This window comes from Tiliqua scincoides, chromosome 2, assembly GCF_035046505.1.
Source record: "Tiliqua scincoides isolate rTilSci1 chromosome 2, rTilSci1.hap2, whole genome shotgun sequence".
NCBI lineage: Eukaryota > Metazoa > Chordata > Lepidosauria > Squamata > Scincidae > Tiliqua > Tiliqua scincoides.
This window is the reverse complement of record NC_089822.1, coordinates 133,490,403-133,509,858: the sequence shown is the minus strand read 5'-3', so window position 1 is coordinate 133,509,858 and position 19,456 is coordinate 133,490,403. Positions and strand designations below refer to the sequence as shown.

Genomic DNA, 19,456 nt, shown 5'->3' with positions numbered 1-19,456 from the left:
GCAGCTTTAATTCTTTGATGTAGAGCCACTCAGAAGTAAGTCCCATTAGAGTCAATGGGGCTTACTCCAAGGAAAGTCTGGATAGGATTGGGCTGTCAGTCGCAAAAATGGAACTGGGGGTTGACAGGTTCTCCATTTCTCAGAAATAAGGCCCATTAAATTCAATGGAATTTACTCCCAGGAAAGTGTGTACGCACTTACTCAACGATGCTTTATAACAGTAGTCCTTATTCTCTGTGTCTCTTGGCATCTTATGGTGAAAACCAATCCTATGCATGTCTACTGAGAACATAAGAACAGCCCCACTGGATCAGGCCATAGGCCCATCTAGTCCAGCTTCCTGTATCTTACAGTGGCCCACCAAATGCCCCAGGGAGCACACCTGATAACAAAAGACCTCATCCTGGTACCCTCCCTTGCATCTGGCCTTCTGAAATAGCCCATTTCTAAAGTAAATTCCATTATAGTCAATGGGGCTTACTTCCAGGTAAGTCTAGGTAGGATTGCAGCCCAGACCAGTTCATTGTCCTACCTGGATGTGTCCTTAGAGACAGAGATGGGTGTGTGACTCTAGGCCCTTTATTTTCCTTTCTCTATGGGGTTGCCACTTCTTACGCGTCCTACGAGGAAGCGGAAACATCGGCGTAGTTCCACAGAGTCCATAGAGTTCTACTCAAATTGCTTCGAAGAGTTACAATTCCATGGGTCAAAGACGAGGCTGCCCACCTTTGGCTGTTTCCTTTCCTATCCCTTGGGGTTAGAGAGCTGCCCATAGGAAACACTAGAGAGCTCCCACTTCAGTGTCATAGGGACTGGACAGCGGGGAGCTCGCATCCTTGCAGCCCCATCCTAGGCAAGTCTACTCAGAAGTAAGCCCCACCCGAGGATTTTATATGCTAGATATTGGAAGGACTTTAAAATACAATGAAAGATGAATTAATAGAGAAAATAATGAATGTGGCGGAAATGGACAGACTTTCAGAAATTTTGGACCAACAACCAAAACCTACACAAATTGAGCAATGGAAACCTTTTTATGCTTGGTTGAAAATGAAATTTTAGAAATATATGATAGGGCATTTAGATGATTGTACACTCTCTCTCTCTCTCTAATATTTGATATGATATGATAGACGAATGATGAATGAAAAATGATATTAAGAGGTAAATTTAGAAGAGGAAATTGATTAAGATATGTAATGATTTATTACCCTTAGTGATATACAATAATGATATATGATTTCCTGCACCCTTTCTTTTTCTTTTTTGTGTGTAGTGAAGTGTGTTATGTGTTATGTGTGTTTGTTTATATTTGTTTTTGGAAAATAATAAAAAAATTAAAGAAGTAAGCCCCATTATTGTCCAAGGGACCTACTCCTAGGAAAGTGTGCATAGGTTCGCAGCCTTATCCTAGGCAGGTCTTCTCAGAAGTAAGCCCCATTAGAGTCAATGGGGCCTACTCCCAGGAAAGCGTGCCTGGAATTGCAGGCTGATTGCAGGGAGGAAGGGAAACAGGCTCTTTCTTTCTGGCCCCTGCAAGCTCCGGAGGCTTCCTGGGGAGTCAGCGCCCTTGAGCCTGACTCAGCAGCCGAGGAGGCTGGTTGCGCGAGCCAGTCTTGCGACACCTCCGCCTCTTTCCTCTTGAGCTCACTGCTGCCCACGTGACCCGCCTTCCTTGCTGGTGGAAGTGAGGACAGGAGGCGTCCCGGCGGAAGGAGGGGCTATGCGGGGGTGCCCGGGCTAGAGTGGCAGCTGACCCTCCCTCCCTGACGGCAGCATGGAGGCGGTAAGTGGAAGGAGCCCCCGGGAGGGCCCAGAGGCTCAGCCATCAGGAGGGGGGCTCCCTGATGCCCCTTCCTTCTTGCTTGCTTGCTTCCTGTCGCCCTTCATGGTGGACAGTGGGAGGTCCTAAGAGGGATTTTCCTTGGGGGATCCTTTAAGAGAGTGGGGGCGGCAGGGGTGTGTGTACCAACCAACCAACCAGGGGTGGGTGTAGGTCGGTAGGTACACACACACACCCCTAGCCCTACCTACCTGTATATGTACAGGGGTGTGTGTACACACAGGTATACACACACAAGCTAGTCACCATACTTTGCATTTATAGTGTACTCTACAGTGTTGGAAGCATATCACAGACATTATCTCATTAATTCTTAACCTACCTTAATCCTGGAAGGTAGGTCACTTGTTGTCCAGGTGGTGAGGCTGAGTGTGCGCATGACTTATCTGAGATGCAGTGTAGAGGTTTACTGCTAGCAGCTAAGCATTTCCCATAAATAGTGACTCCCGTCTGAGCAGTTTAGTGGCGAAGGTGGGGACCTGCGAAAGGTGGCCACAAGTACTTTTGTGGTTGGGAGAATGTGGAGGTGCAGGCTTTCTAGTTACAGAAGCAGCTGCTGCAGTCTTTGGTGAGTTCAAATGTTAACTGAAACATGAAAAGAGAGAAGGAAAATCTTTAGAAGTATTAATATCTGTCCCAACTCCAAAGACCAATACAGGTTGATTATCCTTTATCCAGACTGTTTGGGACAGGAAGGTTTCTGGATTTCAGATTGGTTTGGATTTTGAAATAATTGCATAAATTTAATGAGAAATGCTTCCTCTTGCTCTTTTCATTGTTACCCATATGGGTGCCTGCTTACTTCTGACATTTTTCAACAGTGTCTGTACAGGTACACACCACAGAGCAGAGAATAGAACTTACAGCCTGTACCTGCACTGTACTTTGGAATGAGCACAAGACTGTCTAGTGTTCACATTACAGAAAACAAATCTTGGACAAAATGTCTGGATTTCAGAATAGTCTAGATTTCAGATGTCCAGATAAAGGATAATCTACCCATAGTGAATTTATGGTGGAACTATCAGGATCTGGAGACTTCCTGGTTTTGCAGCTCAGTCCCTTAGTGCCTAGATACACCAGCACATTTCTTTAATGAGCTTTTATGAAAAAGGTATTCTGTTGTACCCTCTTCCTACAAGGAGCACAGAACTGTGAGTGAGCAGCAGTGCTCTCTCCTTCCAGACAGACTGCAAGGTAGGCAAAAGTTCCAATCCCCTTGCATAGTTAGAGAGTAAACTTCATTGAACTTGCATTGAAGTCTCACTTCATTGAGTGAGACTTGCTTTTGCGTAAATATGCAGATTTAGACTGTGAGTGAATTCATCTCTGCTTCCCTCAATTGCAAGAGGCTGATTGTCTCATCAGCAGAGTCCCCAGTAATTCTCACAGACTTAAAAAGCAGACAATTTTATGCAGAAGGTGGGGGCTTCTTGAGCTTTGTGTATGGTATAGTCTGGCCTCAATGCGTCTTGAGTTAACATTTATCTTGAGCTTGTGGCAGTGAAGCCTCATCACAAACAGCACACACAACTAACATTTTTAAAATAAATCTACCCAATTAAAAAAGAGCATCTTTAAAATCTGTTCATTTAACTGTATTTTGAAACAATTGTGTAAACTTTGCAACCCTGCTAGAGATTGGAAGTGGTGTTTCTGGCCTGCTTAGCTGGTATAATTTAACCATACATGCTTCAGGGAACTCCTTGCCTTGTTGGGTAATCTGTGGGAGGAACGATAGAGTGGCTGAAGTTTTTCTTGTTGTGAGGCTAATAAAAGCCTGATTTGCTTGTTTGCAGGTGGGTAATAGGATCTCAGTGCTTGAAATTCAGTGGTCAGAGGTGTTTCCTACATGAGAGGAAGTCACAGGCAGTTCCTGATGGAGTGAATTGTGGCTCCCCAAATGCTTGTGCTGAAAGAAAAGCTTAGTCTCTTTGTTTTTGTTGCAAGAACTATGTGTGGGGTGCCAAGTTCTATGAAAATGCTGCGGCTTTCCTTAAGATGTACATATGGGTGCAATTTTCAGATTGCCACAGCACCATAAAGGCTATGATTCTTGGGTGTATGCAACCTTCTAAAATTGGGTTTTGCTTTATTTGTTTGCAGTCATTGATTTGACTGGATTGGAAGACTGTGTGTGTGGAGGGAATTCTGCATATTTCAAGTTCCTTTCCTAATTTCTTGTAGTACTAATTTATGCACTAATTCACTTCAAAGCACCTGCTCATGCCCACAAAGAAAGAGTCAAGGATTTCAGTTTTAGCCTGTGCAACCTGCTTGAAGGTCCTGCTTTTCCAATTGAATGATGTGTTGGCTGGAGAAAACGGAGCCTTGTTTGTGTGTGTCAGACATTGATAAGCCTCTGTCTATATATGCAGGCTGCTGGTTAGGTTGCAACAAGAGGGGCTTGGAGTAATGTTCTTATTCCACCATGTCTTTGGTAGCCCTTTCCAGCCTCCCTGTTTGCTGCAAGGCTCAAGTCTTTCTCTTTAATGCCATCAGTCTCCCCAAAGAACTTTGTAAGAAGTAGTGACTCCTCCCAACTTGGAAGCATTGACAGCTGGACTTTGTCATGCCTTGGAAAAACACAAGTCATTATGGGAACTCTGTGAAATGTTTGTGGGAGAAGATCCCAGTGTCAGAGGGCACAATTCCATCCTTTCAGCTTCTGAGAACGCACTTGTAAAAATGTTAGCATTAGCAGTTCCCAGTACTGCGCTTAAGTAGCTGGGTCTTTCTGATTGGAAGTCCTAGTTGGTCAGTGAAGGGACAGCCAGCAGCTTTGGCCAAGATGAGCTATTCTGACTTGTTGTGGAATTTTGGACAAACATGAGATTGTTGTGTGTGCTCCCATCCCAATGCAGATATTATCTATTATTCTGCTTTGTTTCCCAAAAGTAATGGGGTTGTTTTCACAATAATTCTGCAAGGTAGGTTTAGGCTGAATAATAGCAAGAAGATGAGCTTCATAACTGAGCAGGAATTTGATCATAGCTCACTACATCACACTGTTTGCCTTTGCCCCAGGTTTTTTGGCCAACTAGATGGACAGAAAACCAATGCCCAATTACATGCCTGTTTCTTTCATTCTGAGCTGTTTATGTCGTTGCTGTGGTGAACCTTGTTCCAAGATTTCATATGCTTGTGGGTGTCTGTTACTAATAGTTCTGGGGTTTGGGGTATTTCCATTCAAAGCTGCAGAGTGGTTCCTAGTCTAACTGCTTATCTTTTAAACTGTGTGGCTCTAGACAAGGGTCTGTGTTAACACAACTTCCAGGTGATTCTCACTAGGAATGCAATGTGTACTGATTTAAAAAGTGCCCTGAGTTAAATGGACAGCAATTGGATTTGTTTTAAAATAAGTATGAATGAAAATAAGAGTTGGCAGACATCTTAAAAAATGGCCTTCCTGATTGTTCTTGCATTGAATGGAATGCCTATCCAAAACCAGAGCATGTCTTCTTTTTGAGAACGATTGTTGATTTGTATGCCAACGTATGCAGACTTAATCAGTTCCTGAATCAACCCCTGTAATGTGAACTGTTTAGGATTTCTTTCATTGTATGATAGTTCTCCTCCTTGTTCATTATGTTCTAGGACAGGGGTCTCCAAACCCCGGCCCAGGGGCCAGATGCGGCCCGCGGCAAGCCTCTATCTGGCCCACAGCCATCCTCTTGTACCCTTAAAGTCTCTGGCCCACTTGGCCAAACGTGACAGGAACTATGCTCTGGTTGTGTCTGGAGGGTGTTCTAAGGGCCAGAGAGGTTGAATGAATGAGCCCATTCATTCATTTATTCACTCATATAAGTTCTATCTCTAATTTATTTATATAAATTTTATATTTAAATTTTTTTCCAGCCCTCAACACCGTGCCAGGTATTTGATGCGGCCATCTGGCCAAAAAGTTTGGAGACCCCTGTTCTAGGAGATGATTGAATGAATTATGAATAACTTGTAGCAATGCCTGTGCCAATATCTTTCCAATCTTCCTTTTCTTTCTTTCTCTCTCTCTCTTTTTGGCAGGGTGCTATTCCTGAGGCTGGGGTAGAGAAAAACCTGCCTTTATCAGAAGGTGAGTGAAACTGATGGGAGTAGGATACACAGATTGATTTTATGGGGTGCTCAACAGAGAGTGGACTTGTTAGAATATGCATTTCAAATGGGCCTTTGGGAGGCACTGTCCAGCTTGTGGTCTGTGAATACTAAGCTGGTTTATTTATTGGACTTCTATCCTGCCTTTCCTTATTGAAACACACTAAGGCAGCTAACAAAATCAATAGGTCATTATCAAAGCAGCATAATAAATGGGTATTAATCTTTCTAAGAGCAAAGATCTTTCTTCACTGGGCTTGATGGTTCTCTTTGGGCCACATTGCTTCCTTTTGGCTCTGGCTGCAGCAGCTGTGGAGTCTCGGGGGGGTTTTGTTGTTCAGTCTGTTTCCTTTAGCCAGGCAATGTTTAGGAGCTTCTGCAGTGAAGGCTTTTGTTTCCTCTGTGCTCCACTGCACTGTAAAGTCTCTTATTTTAGAAGGGTAAGAGATGTATTGTATTGTTTCCCCACAACAGATGCAGATTCCAACAGTGGCATCTACAGTGGCTTCATGAAGTCACATCGCTGCTATGACCTCATCCCAACAAGCTCCAAACTTGTCGTGTTTGATACTTCCTTGCAGGTGGGTAGTATGTTGTTTGGGGTGGGGACCTCATTCATGGACCAGGAATCCTGGCTCAGTCATCATAATTCCTTCTACAAGGAAAGTCATTGGCCCCATGCCTGTCAGTTTGTAGGCTAAACGGGCTACTGATGAACAAAACAAGGTGATTAAAAAAGTGACCTATTCACAATGGCAGTCTGTAGTGATAGCCTGTCTTTGCCTTTTGACATTGCCTAGGAAGGTGACTGAACTGCTGCTACTACCCTTTGCATTTCATTTCTTTTTGGCCTCACTGAACAAAAACATTTTCCTTCTTATCCTGTGTGCACACCCCCTCCCTCTCTGCTAACTGAAAAATAGCACTACACGGCTGACAAAGTGAGAGCTAAACTCTCACAGCAAATGTCCTTGCAATGTTTTAGCTTCTGAGTTGCTATAGGATTTTTTTGATGGGTTTTGCAAATATGGCTGCCCCCTCTGGAGCTCTGTAGTGCGATCTGCTCCTCCCTTACTCTAATTTATCTCTCAGTAAGAACTCTAGCAAAAAGTGCTGCTTGTTAAATTAAATTAACTTTGTGTTGTGTCATGATCATGCATGAACATCTTTTCCTTGTCTCTCTGGCTTGTAGGTGAAAAAAGCCTTCTTTGCATTGGTAACTAACGGCGTCCGGGCTGCTCCACTCTGGGACAGCAAAACACAAAGTTTTGTGGGTAAGCATCTCCCCACTGAAAGTTATTAGCTATTCTTCCCTTCTCTGCTTATGTGTCCAGCCCCACCCCCACCAATTGCATATAGGATGGAAATGACCTTTTGCTACCTCTTGTCTGTCCCATAGGAATGCTCACAATCACAGATTTTATCAACATTCTGCATCGCTACTACAAGTCAGCCATGGTAAGTGGATCCTGAGCATCATCCTCTCTTCCTGCTGTATTAAAAAAAGTCTGTAAATCGGGATGTGGTTGTTAACGTCTATCAGCTGCTATGGAATCTTGAAAATCTGAGGGCTTTTCCGAAGAGCAAGTTTCCAGCCCTTATTATTATTGAGGAAAACTAAAAAAAATATGTGAGTGAAATGCATCCAGATAATCATCTGGATGCATTTCACTCACATATTTTTTTTAGTTTTCCTCAATAATTTGCTTGTGGCTTCTGGTAGATTTTGCGAAGTGTCATATTTCTCAAGTCTAAAATGAAGGCGAGTTGGGGGGCAGAACTCTTTCATTGGGTGAGTAATTGAACATAAACTGGTTTGGGAAAAGTCAGGGAGGCACTTGGTGCTTCCCTGAACAACTGTTCACGCCATTTTAAGGAAGCTCATTTCATACTTTGAGGCCCAAAGCAATAGTCAGCAGTGGCGCAACCGGGAACACCAACCAATGGCGCTTCTGCTCAGTTGCCCCACCCCAAGCAGCTGCCTACCATGCTCCTTTGCAGTGCAGGACTTCTGGTTCGATATAAAGCATTAGCTGCCAAACTCCTGACTGCTGTGTTAAGAAAAAGCTGCCCCCATTGGAGCAGTTAGTATTCCACTCTACTGCTCACAGTCAGCCCACCCAGTTGCTACAGAGCTTCGCTCTAGGCAGTCACGCCTGTAGCCCACTGTCCCAGCAGGCTTTGCGGTAGGATTTCTGGGCAGACACGACTACGCAGAGGGTTGCTCTGCCAAGATTGGGTGGGCTACTTGTGAGCAGCATGGCAGAATAGTAAGTGCTGCTTATGGTAAGGAGGGCTGTAGCATTGCGCCAGATCCAGCCCACGGAGCGTAGTTTGGCAGACACTGATATAAAGGCACTGCACTAATGAAGGTGCTCCTTTGTTTGCATGGCCTGTAAATCAAATTAGAAGGCCTGCACTTCTGTGTTTTAAGAAAGTTGGAGCAAGTTAAGGAGTGGGTGATCCACTTCCTGTTTGCTTTTAATGGGTGGAAAGTGGACCAGTGTCAGTTGCATCTGTGGCAAGCTGGAGGGAGGTGGTGGCGGCAGCTTGCCAGGGGTAGGGGCTCACCAGAACCCATGGCCGCCTTACCCTCCTCCTCTGCAATCCACCCGCATTGCATTGCCTAATGAATAGGCCTCTCCTGACAACAGTCAATTAAATTGTGTTCCTGGTATTGCCAGAGTAGCATCTTTCCTCACAGGGACATTTAATCATTCCCTGAGTCAGCAGAAGTACAGAAGGATGGATGATTGGGTGGCTTGCATTGTGTTAATACCATGCTCTATTTCTCTCCTGTCCAGGTTCAAATCTATGAGCTGGAGGAGCACAAGATTGAAACATGGCGAGGTGAGGAGGATGTTGAGACAAAGAAAATATGGGGTGCTTCTTGCAATGCATAATACAATTTTGTTACATGTTTCTCTTTCATGGTAAAGAGGGTAGCGGCAGAAGGGGGAGTTCTTAAGCATTTGTCAGCATTCTTCTCCTTCTGATGGCACAGCTGGTATGAGTACATCTTACCCTTGGCCAGCGGGAGTAGCAGAAAGGCCCCTTCACCCACAGCAATTTCTGCACATTTTCTCCTCCTTTTCCCACATGGGTGCCTCTGGGTGACCAGCTCTTTCTGTCCCACACAGAAGTCTATCTGCAGGACTCCTTCAAGCCGCTGGTCTGCATTTCACCAAGTGCCAGGTAGGAGGCTGCGACAGCAAGAAGTTGTGTACTAATCTGTCTCTCCATTTTTGTGGCATTGCTGAGCTTCTGCTTTTTGCCAGCCTTCCTATCTGGTGTGTACCTCATTTCCTCCTGGCCAAAGCCACTTACAGTTGAGTGGACAGCCTTGCCTCTGAGCAGCTCTTCTGTAATAATTCAGCCTCTTGTTCCTTGGTGGTCCCTTTCACCAACCCATTCTGAGCCTCCCTGCTTGCTGCAACCCCTCTGAGCTCCACGGCCCAGGAGCCTAATTTTGCAAGTGTCCACTCTATTCAATGCTGCTGAGTGATGACAGCTGCTATTTTGTATGAATGCATGGGAGACCATAATTTGGGGGCTGCACATGCTGTATTCATCCACATGAAGTCTAGAATATTGCATCCTGAGAATCTTGTGATCTTTTTTCCCCTTTAAAAACCAAGTTTGTAACCTTCATGGTCTCGAGGATCAGTTTGGAAACAAGTGTGTAACTAATGAGAAAGGCTTAACGACAGTGGGACAAGGCTTCCTGTAACTAGGGACAATGCTGTAGTGCTCTGTACAATTCTTTTCTAGTTACTGTTTCCTAACCTCTTACCCCAATCCCACCATCAAGCTCTTTGCTCTCCTTACTCCCTTTGGCTACTCCATTCTTTGAAAGTATGAATCTAGGAAACCCGAATCAAGTGGCAGAGGTGTGCATTTATTATTTATTAAATTTCTGTCCTGCTCCTTTTCTGCAGCATTAGGGCAACATAAGTAATAAAATTTAAAAAAGAAAAAAGATTTGCATTGATTGCACAGTTAAGCAGCAATAAAAACAAATCAAAACAAAAGGAGTGAAGAAAGAGAAACCAGTTGCAATTCACAATGAAGATGCAAAAGAAAAGGCAGGGAAAGGAAAGGCAGGTCTTCACCTGGCATCAGAAGAGTGCCAGTGAGGGAAACTGCCTAGCCTCCCAGCATGGGGCAGTTCCACAAGACTGAGGTCAGCTTCATTGTTTCTCAACTCTGTTATGCTCCCCCACCCCTCTTGTAACTTTTCAGCCTTTTTGATGCTGTCACCTCTCTGATTCGAAACAAGATCCACCGGTTGCCCGTCATCGATCCCAACACAGGGAACACGCTGTACATCTTGACACACAAGCGCATCCTCAAGTTCCTCAAGCTCTTTGTGAGTGCCCTGAGTAGACTCGTGTATTTCAAAGGCTCTAAATATTGCATGCTGGGGATACTCAGTGTGGTTGTCCTATTGGAGGGGGAGCCCAAAGAGAATCAGCTAATCCATGCTGTGGATTCCAGTCGTGTTGCATCTCTTGAATCAAGTTAGGCAACTGCCAGAGTCACACAATCACTCTGCAAATTGTGGTGTATTCCAGTTCTATCCATGAGATTCCTGAGAATCTTTGCTTTCATTTTCATTATATAGAGAAGCAAGTATCTAATTCTGTGATACTTTGAAGCCCTCTTTGAAGGCTCCAAGTCCCTGGTCAGCAACTAGTGTTACTAGAAGTCTGCTTTATAGAGAGGGTGGAGGGTAATTGGCCAGGCCCTCACTAACACTTCCCAAAGGGGGCTTACAGGTAAGTTCCATAGCTACCACTTCTTTCCTGTACCCTTCTTGACTTTAGGCTGGCAACTGGGGACTAAATCATACTTGTTCCCTGGGCCAAATTCAGCCCCCAAACATGTTGCCAGTCTTTGCTCCAATGTTTGAAGATGGTCTAGAGTTTCCAATGGGTTCATGATAGGTACTCTTTCATTCTTCCCAGGTTCTTGTTACCTGACCGTGTACTTTAGTACTAAACTTCTTTGCTGCTTCCTACCATCCTTCAGTATCTCATAAATCTGGTCCTCTTCCTGTTGTGCATCATTTTGCAACAGGAATGCAGCATCTAATCTCCCATGAATGGCCCATAATCTTGCACATAAATTTTGGCCACTTGAGCTAGTTTTGAATAGATCTGGTCTAATAAGTGCATGATTTTATATCCTTCATTTGTGTAATTTGAAAAGTTTTTAATAGCACTTTTCAGTATTCAAGTGCCATGCAGCACCCACTTATTTCTGCAAGAACTCCCAATCGGAGAGCAGGGCGTCTGTTTCTCCTTCATCCATGCCATGACTAGCAGAAACAGAAGAAGGCTAGACTCCTGTGCACACTTATCTGGGAATAAGGCCCATTGAATTCAGAAGAGCTTACTTCTGAGTAGGCATGCATAGGACTGGGATGCATACAATTGGAAAAATTAAGTTATGGAATTCAAGTTTTCTCTCTCTCTCTCTCTCTCCAGTGTGGTTTATTGTGGGCTGAAATATTACATTGGCTGTGTGTGCATGTACACAGTCTACCCATATCCTGATTGGAATCAGAACCCCCATTTCCAGATTCTTTGGGGTGTAGCATCTGCTTCTTAAACAATGACCCTTGTTCTCTACATCAGTGTCATCCTTTGCAGTGATCATGTAGAATTTGAGATTGGTTGTGGATTTTTGGCTTTTAGTTTAAAGTCCCTGCTCTTGCCAATAAACAAGTATTTTCTGCTGGTGTCTTAACCCACTGTGCAGAATGCTGCTGTATGTATTGTTACAGCCATTGCTGTTGAACAACCATGTATCTCAGCACCAGGTCATCTCAGTTTGCCCATCCCTGTTTGGCATCGCTAAGAGTTTTAGCCCCATCTTTACCTAGATAGAGCTACCTGGTATAGCCATAGCTACTTGTCCCTTTTTGCATACAGAACCTCAAATTGATATAAGAAAATTCTTGTTATCCTGCAGATTGCAGAATTTCCCAAGCCAGAATTCATGTCCAAAACGCTGGAAGAGCTGAAGATTGGCACCTATGAAAACATTGCAAAGGTTCACACCAACACCCCAATCTACGTTGCTTTGGGCATCTTTGTCCAACACCGGGTCTCTGCATTGCCTGTGGTGGATGATTCAGGTGAGAGGCAGTCCTTTGGAGCCATGAGGGAAATAGAGCAAATGTAGGAGCCCCTCTGGGAGAGTTAGGTTAATGTCTATCCGCTCTTCAAGCATATCTTGTTTATCAGAGAATGTGCTCTGAACAAGGAGACCTGCTGCCTTCAAAAGAGGGTTGGATAAAATATGGGGAATATTTTGCAAATTCTGATCCATTAACTCATTTGCAGTCCATTGGGGTCAGGAAAGTTTCTCTCTCCTTTCGTGTCTCTGATCTGCCTTATCAATGACTGTCATTGTGGTGAAGACTCCGTTTTTTGCTCATACGTTTTTACCTACTTTCCCCTATTTTTGGACATTTCTAGCCACTCAGAGCTGTAGCATCCTAAAGAGACTGCCTGGTGTCCTAGAGGCCCAGCCCCAATGCACAAAAATCCAGTTGGAAATCTACATTTTCTGTACATTATCACCTTTGGATATAAAATTTATGTGAATTTCCTTATCCATGTATAATAGGGGTATGTGTGTGTGCTCCCACAAAACAAGTGAAGTACTTTTTTCATTGGAATCTTCCATGTGGGCTTTAAACATTTGGTTGGAAAACTCACCTGGTTGATATCGATGGGTTTTGGGTCCTCAGAGGAGGACAGATAGCATCCTAGACTGGCTTCCAAGAAGGATTTGCAGGTCATGGAAGTTTACTGCCTCAGAAGGGCAAAAATCTCCTATCCCTTTCAGCTGGCAAGTGCTACTAGGATACATACAGATACAGGAAGATAACTGAAAGATGGTTGATAGCACTGCAGAAGGAACTGCTGTGGCTTTTTCAACTGATAAACTACGGATTGGGGTGAATTTGGTTGCAAATCCCACATGGTTGACACTTGCACATCTATTGCACTTTTGGTTTGGGTCTGAGGTTCAGACAAACACCATTCTGATAAAGGTACATGTGCAACAATGTAGATTGACCTGTTGTCATGTCTGTGCTTTCCCAGACAGCTGTCTAGATAAGGGGGTTGGATGGAGTGCATAGGTGGGTTCCCCTTATACATTCAGATGACCCTTTGACATTATCAAACCTAGGATTCTTATGATCAAGCACAAGGATGCTTGGGTGTGTTTTGCCAGGTTGGCCGTTGGAACCAGTGGCTGGTTCATGGAATGCACACCCATTTCCTCCCCAGTAAGTGTAGAAGGCCAGTATTCCTGGGATAATGTAAGTAGCTAGCAAAAGGGACTATATTTCTAGTTAGATGCATTCAAGGAATTTGTTTTGTTCTGTTTGCGCTTTCCACTTCAAGCCAGCCTGCAAGCTTTGGGGGTGTTACCCTATGGGGTTTTTCTGTGCTTTTCTCTTAAGTAGCTGACTGGCTCCCCCTGCTGGGCATTGTTAGTTGCTGCACCCGGTTTTATCAAGTTGTCTCCTTGTGACCACCTTCCCCATTTTGTTTAATTCTTCTTTCTTTTGGGTTTTAACAAACTGGTTATATTTTGATTCCTTGTCTGCCTAGTCCACTTTCAGTTCAATAGACTGTTGCATCTGATTGCTTGCACTTGTGACTATGATTTTAACCCATTTCTGCCCAGTCCACAGGTGTGCACATTTAATCCCTGTTGCATATATGCAATGTTGGGCAGAAATGGCTTAAACAAGAACCACTGAGTTCTGTGCTCTACTGGGAGAAAGGGAGTGCCATTTCCCAAATGGCATGCCCCCCCACTTCCTGTTTTCCCCAGCTTGGAACAATGGCAGCAGATACCTACCATTTTCCTCACCTGCCCCCATTTATCCGCTCAGTCAGTAAAGCAGGGAAGAAGAGAGCAGGAAGAGGTGAGCTGAGTGCTTAGCCACTATATGCTATTTCTTTTCTTCAGCCTCTGGTTTCCCTAACAAACGTGCTGTTCTTATGTGGACCTTCCCATTCAAAAAGTTCATCTAGTAGAGCACTAGTCCTAAGTGAGATTAGCTTCTGCTGGGGCAAGTCCTCTTCAGTAATGGTGCCCCAGGTATGAAATGTACTTCCCTATGAAGCCCATGTGACTTCTTCCCTGTTGGCCTGAAATGGTGAAAACTATGGAAGCATCTGTCTGATTAATGGGAAGTAGATTTCTAGGTGCCGTACTGCTTTCAAGCCTGCCATATTTTGAAATCTGAGATTTGGAATCTGTTTTTACTGATATTCTTACACTTTTAGTTTTCCATTGGATGGATTTTATTATTATAAACTGCTGTGTGCCCATTTGGGTGGAAAGGTGAGGCATAAATGAATGAAATAGTTATGTTAATTTTCAAGATCTGACTGCCACCCTGGGGTCAGAAAATAAGTTTTCTCCTGCCACTTGGCCAGTGACCCTCAATGTGTTTTACCTTCTTCTGTTGACTGGCTTGCTTGTGATGGAGTTCTCTGAAACCATTTGTCCTGGAAGCTGCTTTCTGCTTGTAGTGCATTCCACTAAGAATTGCATGGGGTGGCAGGGCCAGTGGGTTTATTTTCTTACCATGCAGTAGGGCTCTTGAGTTGTGGGTGGCTTGTTTGTTTTTAATTTCTTCCAATTTTAAGGACTTTTCCTGATTGTGGGATGGGACATGGAAAGATTGAGCCTGTCTCATAGCTTGGTCATGTCTCTCTTTTTCAGGTCGAGTTGTGGATATTTACTCCAAGTTTGATGTCATTGTGAGTACTGAAGGTTGAGGGTGTGTTTCACCCTTGCAGTGTTCCCATTGCCTTGGATAGTATGTTGCCCTGGTACTGTGGGAGTAGACTTTGTTCAGCTTGTGGGACCTCCAGCTCACCCAAGCTTTCCCCTGGCTTACCCAGCTTGAAACCTGACATATTGTGATGGGTAGTGCTGCCATATTAACTGTGCAGTCTCTGCAATAGCTGAGGAAAGACGAGTGCCCTAGAGAGCCATGTTCTGAACTGAAATCCTTCTAATGCATTTTGTAGAAATGTTATTAATTTGCTTGGCTGGCATTAATAATGCCACAGTAGTATCTGTCACTGCTCTTTCTTTGCGCATGTAGCACTTAACCTCAGAAGATGGCAGTCCCCTTGCTGTTTGAATTGCTTGAGTTTCTGGTTTGAATTCTGATGTAACTCTGCCCTTTCAGTTCATGATTGAGCTAAGACTGGAACCTGGGGGATGTCTAGCTTGTGCTCTGAGCCACTGTATTACATCAGCTTTTACACTCAGAAGCCAAAGAAGGAGTTGACATGTATGTTGGCTGGGATAGGAGCAGGAGTGCCTTATGGGCAGAAACTGTTGGGCATGGAAGCCATGCTCTTTGCAAAATTGGCATGGTTTAAGCAAGGGTGTAAATGGGGTCAGGAAGCTTCTTTGTTCCTTAGTATGGCTTCCTCAGCAGAGACCTGGTGTTGGCTAGTGTGAACTTTTCCTTCATCATGGGTTTTGCTGAAAGTCAGAAAGGGAATTTTCCTCAGTGATACTCAGTTGACAGCATTCCGCAGTGCAACATCTCTCTTAAGCTGGTGCGCTGTGGTCTACATGTGGACTTTACAAGAGGGCTGGTATGGTGGATGATGGCTCAGTTCCATAGCAGGAAAGCAGACTAGATATCTGCTTGGTTTTTCAACCTCTGTTTGTGTACAACCTGTGGCATAGGCAGCCCTGGTAAATTCAGGCTTAGCCAAGTGGAGAAATGGTCTCTGTGGATTGTAAATAGGGATGTTCATGTGGGGAAGGACAGAGTTCGGAATTGCTGAGGGGCAGCTGCACCCCCAGATCGTATCACTTTCTCATCTCTCTTCATGACTAGAACCTAGCAGCAGAGAAAACCTACAACAACCTGGATGTGTCGGTGACCAAGGCCCTGCAGCATCGCTCCCAGTACTTTGAGGGTGTCCTGAAGTGTTACAAGCATGAGACTCTGGAGACAATAATAAACAGACTGGTGGAAGCTGAGGTAATACCCTTTCTTTCCAACTGCTTCTTGGGTCCTCTTTTTCTTTAGGGGGGAACTGAAACTCAGTTTCAGGACTTCAGTGGCAATATGGGGCTAAGGTGGACTAGTGTAGGGTGGAGTACTAAAACGACCAGCTTTTTATCTGTTTTGTGTTTTTGTTTTCCCTTCAGGAAATTATGTACATGAAATTGAAAATATTAGATTTTTTTTTTCTCTCATTGAAATATTAAATTTGGCAAGACACTTTTCCTGCAGCAGAAATTTGGTAAGGGGCAGCCTGGTTCAGATAATTATAGCTTGCTGGGTCATGAAAGTGCCTGAAGACCACTTTTTTTTGCCACACCTCAAGGGTCCAGCAGCGAGAAAAGAGTCCTGGTTTGTTAAATCACTGTTCTGTGTATGATCTGAACTCATGTGGTTTAGCTATGGTTTACAGGTTCTGAAACCAGCGGTTTGACCAAAGTCAGGTTCTTGTCCCACAGCTCTGCCCTAGAGGAGGAATGTGTGAGAAAGGCACCTGTTTGGGTTGCTTAGCTATCCAGCACACCATGATTTGTTGAACCATCTGCACTGGTCTATTGACAGTCAAGTACTGAGAAAGTTGGAAAAATGAAGCCCTTTTTGGTCTTGCTTGAAACTTGTGACAAGAAGTCCTTGCCTGCAAAATAGTATCTAACACCTGAGAGCAAGCAAAGTAGCCCATGTGACTGCATGGAGTTCCTTCTATGCAGACTGTCCACATCATGGGACAGGAGCAAGGATTTGCAGTGGCAGCCGGAAATATACCTATGTTTACTGGTACTGAGGAAAACTGAAAAATGTTTCGCTTTCTCAGCTGCAATGTCATAATATGGCTGGTTCTAACTCTGAATACTCTTTGAATTTTTGCAGCACAGCAGCAATTTATTTTCACTGGTCAGACAAAATGCTACAGTAGTAGGGGCTTTCTTTTGCAGTAGTTCTGGCTGTCAGTGCTATCATATCCACCATAATCCCATTTAGTATGTTGGTAAGGAATGTTGCTGCGTGGTGCAGGCTGCTTTGTGCCCGTTTTCCCAGGCATCTTGGTTGGCCCCTGCCTTTTCCATGGCAAAGTTGTATTTGTCCGCTAGAGAAAGCCACACTTTATAGGGACCTTGCTTGAGCTACTGGAGTCTTGTATACATGGGATTTCATCTTGTGCTTCAGACAAGCAAAAAACCTATTTGTTTACTTGTTCAGTGGGTGAATCAGAGGTTGTTGAAGGCCCCAGTATCGCTAGATGCTCTTGACTTGCCTCTTGAGTGATTTTGTGTACAACAGCATGGCATTACCATGGGAGGATAGGGTTCTCATTTCCCTAGGAAAAATCTGGACATTTAATGGCCTGGGAGAGATGGGGCGAGTGCTGCAAATACTGAATTCATTTTTCATTTAGCGACACAGGTTGGGGTATCCTCTTGAGATGAGCATGATTGGTTCGTGGTTATGTCAAGAAGCCTCACTCGCACTTGTCGCCTACAGGTTCATCGACTGGTTGTGGTGGATGAAGACAACGTGGTGAAGGGGATCGTATCCCTCTCAGATATTTTGCAGGCCCTGGTCTTGCCTGATGGCCAAAGGCCCTGACTGCAGAAGAGCCCCCTGGGGGCCTGAAGCACAGCACTGCTTTCCTTTCTGCATCGCCCATTTGGCTCCTCAGTGGCAGTGCAAAGAAGGCTGTGCAGCCGGGCCCCGGGCCCCAAGCCAACCCCACGGGACTGGTTCCTTTGAAATGTTCCTCCAGACCCAGCAGCATCTCTCTCTACTCTTTTGAATGCGAAGAAGCCCTGAGGTGTGCTGATCCCTTGAGTAGGTTGGGCCCTGAGTGTGCAGGCTCCGTTGGATAATACTGGCTACACACTTGAGTGGGAAGAAGTGTGCTGCTTGCGGGGAGGGGAGGAGTCCTCCATAAATTCCAAAAACCACAGGCTGTCCTCTAGAACACTAGAGGTATCTGATGTTGAGTGCATTTTGTTTTTAAATTTAAAGTGAAATCTGGCAGACCTTGCGTGGGTGATCTGTGTATTTGCATACCCCTGCCATATGTACATCAGGGACATACGTACATGCCATATGTACATCAGAGAAAGTATGTGAGAGAGTGCTGCCCTTGTGCCACTTGCAACTTCCAACAACCTATACTATACCTATAGGTATAAACACCAGCGTTCTTACTTGCAATGGAGTTCCCATCACCTGCTCTGCTCTGCCCCATAGAAGGGCTAATAGATTCCTGATGGAGCAAACGTAATCTTCCCAGGGGCTGAGACATCATTACTGGGTGACTGTAATGGCCAGTATTTAGCATTTGAACTCCTCTGTGTGTGTGTGTGTGTGTGTGTGTGTGTGTGTGTGTGTGTGTGTGTAGGGGGGTGGGAACTCACTACATCCTGGCCTTGACTGTCTTGCTTAGTTTTCCTACCCAATTTAGCTGTGGGAGAGCTATAGTCAGCCCTGTTACCATAGCAGACAGAGAAACCTCTGCTTGTCTGTATAACTGTGATGCTCCCATCTTTGGGGCAGAAATGTTAGTGTTGGAGAGACTCGGCTGCTGGTTCTCCCTTACCGAACAGAAGAGGCAGAAATAGCCTCTCCCTCCTTTGCTGTGCAAGAGTTATTCCTGCCATAAACCCCACCTCTTTGCACATTCCTACAAGCCCTCCTTGTAAATTATGCAGCATGTATTTTTATAAAACCACTTTTCCTGTCTCTGATGCTTTGTCCATTCTCTTCCTCTTTTGGGGGGAGGGGTCCTTTCTGGGCTGGGTCTCTGTGCTTCACCTTACCTGGGACCTGAAAGGTTTTCTAAATTATTTTAAGTCCCTACTGTGGATTCCTGGGGTCCCTTCTCTCTGTGTGTGGTGCGTCAGTTACTACTTGTTTGAGATTCTGTGCTTAATAAAAAAAATCAACTTCACGTTTCAACTTGTGTTATCTTAAGCGTGAATGAAACTTGGCCTGCAGTGTTGGGCAGGCAGGGGGTGGAAGTTCTCTCCAGGGATGAGAACTGTTCCATGGAAGCCAATCTTAGGGTGTGTTTCTGTTTGAGTTTGATTTACGCCAGGAAACAATATGTCAACCCTTCTCCTTCCAGCTGAAGCAGCACATGCAGCAATGTCTCCAACCCTTGGACTTCTTGCCCTGATTTGACAGTTTAAAAAAAAAAATACCATTATGCCAACTGATTTTATTTTACCCATATTCAGATGTTTGGCTTGTCCCTGTCTCCTGCATCATTGGCTTTCAGACTGTGTTCCAAGAGTGTCACAGGGTTCTTTGGAAGCTTATCAAGTGTATCTCTATGGGAAGATCAGTAATGACTGACAAGTTTTCCTGAATGATAGCAGGCCTGTCGCTTCCAATCTTTCCCTGCAGTATGCAGCCAGAGGGTGTGTTGCAGCACATATGTTTTGTTCACTTGGCACGAACTAAAGCCTGGCCAGTGTCCCTCA

The 19,456-nt window shown here is 44.6% G+C and overlaps 1 protein-coding gene across 2 annotated transcripts; it reads left to right on the top strand.

Annotated features, from left to right (window-relative positions):
* Nucleotides 1–819: 819 nt before the first annotated feature.
* Nucleotides 820–18,921, top strand: PRKAG1 (protein kinase AMP-activated non-catalytic subunit gamma 1). 2 transcript variants are annotated; one of them, XM_066614586.1, is made up of 12 exons: nt 820–869; nt 5,867–5,915; nt 6,410–6,516; nt 7,128–7,209; nt 7,335–7,393; nt 8,740–8,785; nt 9,076–9,130; nt 10,178–10,304; nt 11,912–12,077; nt 14,696–14,733; nt 15,837–15,983; nt 17,487–18,921. In XM_066614586.1, the coding sequence occupies exons 3-12, from the start codon at nt 6,445–6,447 to the stop codon at nt 17,589–17,591; spliced, it is 897 nt and encodes a 298-aa protein (XP_066470683.1). In that variant the 5' UTR covers nt 820–869; nt 5,867–5,915; nt 6,410–6,444; the 3' UTR covers nt 17,592–18,921. The 2 variants fall into 2 exon arrangements, with proteins under 2 accessions (XP_066470683.1, XP_066470682.1); XM_066614585.1 differs by lacking the exon at nt 820–869 and adding an exon at nt 1,672–1,786.
* The last annotated feature ends 535 nt before the right edge of the window (nt 18,922–19,456 follow it).